This window comes from Hevea brasiliensis, unplaced genomic scaffold, assembly GCF_030052815.1.
Source record: "Hevea brasiliensis isolate MT/VB/25A 57/8 unplaced genomic scaffold, ASM3005281v1 Scaf358, whole genome shotgun sequence".
Taxonomy (NCBI): Eukaryota; Viridiplantae; Streptophyta; class Magnoliopsida; order Malpighiales; family Euphorbiaceae; genus Hevea; species Hevea brasiliensis.
In genome coordinates this window covers 4,091-11,247 of record NW_026614871.1, presented here as the reverse complement: position 1 = coordinate 11,247, position 7,157 = coordinate 4,091, and the positions used below count along the sequence as shown (strand labels likewise).

At 35.0% G+C, this 7,157-nt stretch overlaps 1 protein-coding gene across 1 annotated transcript; it reads left to right on the top strand.

The window, feature by feature from the left end:
* Positions 1-4,581: 4,581 nt before the first annotated feature.
* On the top strand, positions 4,582-5,052 carry LOC131177213 (uncharacterized). The gene has a single exon (XM_058142166.1). The coding sequence runs from the start codon at positions 4,582-4,584 to the stop codon at positions 5,050-5,052; it is 471 nt and encodes a 156-aa protein (XP_057998149.1).
* Positions 5,053-7,157: the final 2,105 nt, after the last annotated feature.

Here is a 7,157-nt window from a genome sequence, read left to right as displayed (position 1 = left end):
AGCTCTACTTATGCTCATTTAAATACACTGGACTCATAGGTCCAGAATTCCCTGTACAGAAATTGCACTTCTAAATCTTTAATTCCCCTCAACTACCAACTTCAAATCACATTCAATACACTTCAAATAGTCCATAATTAACCTCAACAATGTAAATTTCATACCACAACACAAAATTCCCAAATTTGGTCCAAAACCCTAACTACACAAGCGCATCTCATGCCACACATGCAAATTCAACATATCTTTCATAGGTATAACATTTCCTAGGGTAAAATTGATCATCAACACCATCAAACATATCAAGGTCCTCACATACTCAAGATGGCCGAAATCCAAGATCATCCGTTCAAACATGTTACTTCAATTTTCCATGAAATTTTATCTCAATACAACATGATTTTAAGAATTGAAGAAGAGAGGTGGTTAGAAATTGCACTAACCTTGACTTGACCAACTTTGACCTTACCAAATCTTTAATTCTCTTGCTTTCTTTTACTTCTAATCTCTTCCCCAATGTGTAAGTTCAAGTTTTAGTGAAGGAAACTTTGAATTTCATGGTGGAATGGCATGGGAAATCAAGCTTTGGAAGCTTGAAAATGGTGGAAGCTTTTGCCTATGGTGGTTCGGCCAAGGAATTTCCAAGGAAGAAGATGACCTTCATTTAATGTTTCTTGTCTTCTTTAATCATATTTATCCTTATAATAAATTTAAATATTAATTATAATAATTAAAATTTTAAGAACTCTAATAATTCCCTCTATGTCTTTTATTCACTTTCCATATAACTTCGTATTTTTAATCCATTTTCAAAATTTTGATGTCACTCATTTTAGTGGACATTTAGGTCAAAAGTCAACTTTAGGTGTCAAATGACCAAAATGCCCATCATCGGATTATAGTCAATCTTTTTAGGTAATACTGATTAAGTCCATAACCCGATGGTACTTTTGATTTTTATACTACCTATTTCATTTTATTTTCATCTTATTTTTTATCCTCAAATTGGCTTTAAATAATACTATTCACTGAGTAAATATCACACTATTCAGAGCACAGAAGTCTAGGAAGTTACATAAAGTCCCCAATTAGGAGCCAAGAATCACCAACAAAAGGTTTCAACTGATTGATATCTTCCCAAAACACACTTCTACTAGACTGAGAAGGATTCCCCTAAACAAAAGTAGTTTGCCACACCTGGTCACTAGATATAGCACAGATCTCCATTTTTACAAAATTATTGCTAGCTTTCAAAATCGAAATATGAATGTCTTTAGTCCACTAAAGAGCTAGACCCCTTGTTAAACCAGTAGGATTAACATAGAAAGCATTGTCAAAAGCAAACCTTCTTCTCAGAGTCTCCATATAAGATTTTTATTCTTTGTCTCCATTAAATACACAATGGAGGGGCAATGTTTCTGTAAGAGCTCTCGAAGAGCTCAAACTACCTGGGGTTACCCAATCCCTTAACACTTCTAAGCGAAGACTCTCATGGCTCCACTGGTGGCTTTTGGCCAGCCATCGAGGCCTCAGAAGGAGGGAGCAAAACTGCATCTTTGTTGCCACTAGAATTATGTTGTTTCTTTTTAGTACCTGTTCTAGAAAGCTATTCTCCTATATTGCCAGAGGGTATTTGAGAACCCATATCATCTTTCCCTAGGGAGCCACCTCTTGCTCTCCACTTCCACTTACGTTTACTTGCGAGTTTAGGAGGGTCATCATCTTGCAATTGCAACTGAGTCTCAATAAGGGAAGAGTTAGCTAAAGGATTTGGATTGCTGTTATTTTTTAGTGACTCTGGTTTATCTTAAAGAGGAGTAGCTAAATGGGATTTTTCTTGCTGTGTTTGCTTGATAGGTGGGCCTTACCAATTAAGAAAGGATGCTATTTCCTGAGGGTTCGGCCCATTACACAATACTTGCAAGTTTATAAACACTGCAAGCCAGATGAACTAAGCAGTCTAGAGGTTTTATTTTAATGACTGAAGGGTTTAGAGATTTAGGCTTCTTAATTTCTAACTGGGCTAGAGATGCTTGGAACCTTCTTTTTCTAGAAATCCAATCCAGAGGCTAGGGAGGATTTGGGTCTGCAAAGAGGATAGCATTTGGTGAAGTGGGCTAGGCCAAAGAAGATTCTTGTCCACTTTGAAAAGCAGGAGCTATAGAAGAGCTCGATTTAGAGGGGGATCTTTTTTTTCAAATTATTAACATAGGGTACAAGTGGATCAGAGGATTGAGAAGACATTTTTTCACGTAAGAACAAAGGTTCATTAATGCTGGAGACTGAAACATCAGTGGAGGTAGATAGAAAGGCTATAGGAGGATGTTTGTCAAAAGATAGGTTTGATACATCTACCAAGCGAAAGGGCTCTTTACCTTTTCTTGAGTTTTCTTGGGGCAAAGGATCAGAAAAAGGAGCAGAGTTAGCTTTAGCATTTTGTAAGAGATTTGGTTGGTGAGTTAAATCTTCACAATTAATGCAGTAAGGCTTATGGGCAGAGGGTAAAGGATCTAGGCGAATGGGCGATTGAGGGGAATATGCCACCTCCACCTGAAGGTTTTTTGTATTGTCACTGTTGAAGGGGATAAAGGAGGGCTCTGTGGAGACATTTGAGGGTAGAAATTTAGGAATTGGGCGAGACAAAAGGGGGTTTTTTTTGGATGATATGAAGGAGTAGAAAAAGATCTGGGATTTTTTGCTACTAACCACAGACCATACCTGGGAGAACTTGCATCTATAGATTGGTTGGCTATTTTCTGGTTGGCTTCACAACTCCTAATGGCATGTCTGATGATTCCATAAGAGAAACAAAAAAGAGGCAGCTTATTATACTTGAATTTAACCCATTCATTTTTTCTTTTCTCCTTAGTGATGAAAAACCCTATTAATAAAGGCTTAGAAATTTCCACCTGAACCTTGATTCGTAGAAAAGTATCCCAAACTTCATTATCCCTTACTCCATTATCCCAATGTAAGCCCAACAAAAAGTTTCCCAAAATGTGTAGCACTCTCCTAATTCCATAAGCTCAGAGCTAGGCCATGTAATTGCACCCAAAATTCTGTTGTAGAGAAATCAACTTCATTTATCGACTTATCAGGCGGCCATTTTTTCAAAATTATAAGATTTTTATCTATTGCCCAAAGACCCTCCTCATAAATTTTTTCTTTGTCATATATGTTTTCCAAAGTGAAAACAAAAATTCTAGTTAGCCCTCTTTTAACTTGACAATCTGAAGATAGCTTCTATGCTTTCATCATAGTTGTTTTAATTACCCACGGACTATACTTCTTAGCTGAGACAATGATGGCTACTAGTTTATTTTGTGTCTGGTATGTGCCTGAATCAGCGAAAGCTACAAGCTCTAACTGTGGCTCCCTCACAACTCAAATCTTCAGTCCTATTAATTATCTCATTCGGAGCCGTTGATGTTGGGATCATTGTGAGGAAAGAGAAAGAGAAAACACTAGTGAAGAGAGAGAATTTGAAGGTATGGAATAAATGAGGGTAGATGGGGAAAATTAGGTTAAACAAAAAACGGAAGAAGATAGAGAAGCACAAAAGCTATATTAAAACTCAAAGAAGTAAGACAAACGGAAATTTCTCTTGAAGGAGAGAACAGCTTCAATTAACCAGTCATGGCCTTGAATATCTTTCAAATGAATTAAGATATCTAGAATGGCATGAATTTCCTTTCGTCGAATCTTCAAATATAGAAGCTTGAGTCTAAAACTCAATGATAATTCATTTATTACAATCCTTTTAATCTGATTTTGGTACATTGGTTAGAGCAAATGGTATATTGCATGGCATCCACTGGCAAACAGAATATACCACTTCGCACTTTATCGAATCCATCCTTGATCCTACACCATAGATAAGCCAAAACCGTAGCCAAATCAAGTGCTCCTTATCCAAGAAAAATAAAAATCTTAATCTCTCACCTCTCCTATGCTGCTACTTAAGCTAACTAAAGTCCGAATAGAAAATATCTGGCTGAAATAGGCCCAAGATATTATATCACTGCTGACGTGACACTCACCTTAAGCTATTGACACCTGAAAAAGTGCTGCCATGTGCAGACTTTATTGGCCCCAAGGCACTGCCTCCTCTCTCTCTCTCTCTCTCTCTCTCTCCGGAACCTAAATTTATCCGAAATCGAAATTCCCTCTCTTGAGATTTAGCGCAGAAAAAAATATAAAATAAAGAAAATGATTATCACATATAAAATATAACAAAAATGCTACACGGCTCAAATTGAGCTAGCTCAAAATGGCATATTGGTAATTAAATTGAAATTTATTACCATTTTACCCTTTTAAGATATAAGCCATTTAGGGTGACTTGTGAGCCATTTAGCTCATTTATAAGCCATTTGATTATAAAGTCTGTTCATTTAATATCTACTCACAAAACAACATTTTTCAATGTCAAATTAAGATGTTTGCAGCTGTTGGAACTCTAAAAATTGAAAGCTTCCATGAAAACTCTTTATGACTATAACCTACTTCATGGCTTATGGAGATGAATAACCTTCATTCTTCCATTCATCAAACTTTCATATACTGTTGTACTCTCAAAATATGAGGCTCACAAGCAATAGAAGAAAAGAAAAATTTTATGTTGTCTTCCATGGTCTTCAACCTGGGATTTACACCTCATGGCAAGAATGCACCCCACTTGTTATTGGTGTAAGCAAGAGCTTGTACAAATCATATGACACAATGGAGGAGGCCTTGCATGCATTCAATCATGCTAACAATCTGCCTATGAATTCATATCGTGGTGGTGATGGAATGTCTCTTGTTGCTTCATCTGGAATCTCAACAACTTTGGGTAATGAAGAGCCATGTCAACAATATCTTTTGACAATCAATATGGAGTCAAAGAAATCCTTAACGTTTGGAAAGGAAGACCCATATGAAGAATCTCCTTCAATAAGTAATCTGCAGTTAAGAAATATGGAGTCCAAAAATTTGGATTATAGTGTTTTTTTCTACAGATTTGTTGCTGGGATCATTTTGGGGGTTTTATTCGGATGTTACTTGATGTAGTTTATAGTGACTGGAAAAAACTGAAGTGATTTCCCTATTGATGTGTTATCTTAAAGCCTAATGTATATATTAGTAGATTTAAATTATGAAATTATTTTGGTGGATTAAAGATTTTGTCATGATATTTTTCTTATTTTCTAGAAATATTTAATTGTGGTATGACTTCCTTAAATTTAAAATATCTGCAAAAATTTTGCAAATTGTGTTTTTTTATTTTTTTACAATCAAAATGATTTGAATTACAATGCCAATGAAGCATAGGAGATTATAAGACAATTCAAAATTGCTTGCATAAAATGAAGCAAGTTATAAGGAAAATAATTGTAGAAAAAAATATGATAGCCACGTCTATTGCAACTAAATTAGCTTTCCTATTTACTGAGGAGAAAGCAATATGAGAAAAGTCTAGCATGTGGTTCTTGAGTGTATGAATAGGAGCCTTGATTTACCATGAAATAGTTGCATGAAGATCATGGAGTCCTGAAACAAAATTACCGAATATGTTTGAAGGATGGCCTTACTAACCCTTCTTGTTGAATCATGGAGGGCTATAGCTTTTAGATTTTAAGGTCTTAGTTTTATATTTACATATAACATTTAGAGTTTCAAATCTTTATCTTTATAAAACATAATCATTTTTCATGTTTGAGTAAAATAAAACATTATTTAACATAACATGGAACATAGCTCTTCATTAACAAAAAAGTGAACACAAAAATGACACAAATGAAACATGATAATAGAGAAACATGACAAGGGAATAAGATAAACAAGATAACAAGCTAATTTTTGAAGCATAACCATAGATAACAAAACATATCCACGAAACATAGAATTAGAAAACAAATCCTTTCCATAGCTTCACACAAGACACCAACTTGACACATTCTTCATTCAGCATGAGGAAATGACTCAACACCGGGTAATGATTGAGTAGATGCTGAGTTATTAGAGATGACAATAACATTGTTGTCATAGTTTTTTGCATTTTCATTTGTTTGAAGCAACTGAAGGAAGATATCATAAGACTTCAAGAGTGGTGGCTCATCCAATAAGGTGGCAGTGATGTATTCCTTACCCAGATCAAGAACCAATCTTTTTAGTAGCTGATTCACTTCAGTTTTTAGCTCTTCCAACTGTTGCTTAGTGCTATTATACATTGTTTCCAGCATTGCCAGAGATGCAGGCAAGTTAATGGACCTCCTAATCCTTCTCTGTGGTGTTGTATCCATGGGAAAGAATTGAGCTAATGAATGTAATTAGATTGATACCACTAAACTCAGTTAATCTCCATATATATATGTTGAACGTGGAGACTTTTACACTGGGAATGAATGTTTCATTGTTTAACGTGAGATTTAATAAGACATGTTGGTGGCTGGAGTAAATTAGCTCTCATATAGGGTTCTTAGCTTAGTTTAATGTGCATGCATGCTAGACATGCAATGGACATTCATTGTGGTGGATATACTGATTTTATTTTAATGAGTATGTTTATGAGAAACAGATCACGAAAAAGTTGTTTGGTTGATTGTGTTGGCTTATTCATTATATGGTTATGAGATTGTTTTATCTATTTTTTGTCAAGTGTCCTTAGGTTGTTTGTTATCCACTTGTTTGCTTTTCTCATCCTGTCAGCTTGTTGGTGTGTACTTGCTTCTTCTAATTTGGTCGAGTCTCTATTATTGTTGGTTGCATTTGGTGTGCTCTATTGGGTTGTTTTAAAATTATTGTGGTTTACCTAGTTATGGTTGTTGTTTTATGTGCCTTTTATGCTAGGCTTTAGTTCAGTATTCTTCTACAATCTTTGCTTCAAGAGATATTTAACACCACTTTCAAATTAGATAAAGAAATGCTGATAAAATGCCTGATAAGTAGATGGTGCTCTTAGTGCTTTATAGCAAACAAGTAGAAAAATTATAGTTTTTCAATTATTATGCTTTACTAACATAAGCAATGGATTATCTGGTTATACAAGAAAAGGAAGAACATTAGAAGCAACAACAATAGTTATTTATAATGTTTGACATTGACATTAAAAAACAAAGGAAAACAGAGCATATTGTCTTATGAAAGATAGTTTAAAAACCCATAACATCCAACTA

Excerpts from the sequence above, each read along its gene's own strand:
- LOC131177213 (XM_058142166.1), top strand. The coding sequence starts at position 4,582 with ATGAGGCTCACAAGCAATAGAAGAAAAGAAAAATTTTATGTTGTCTTC.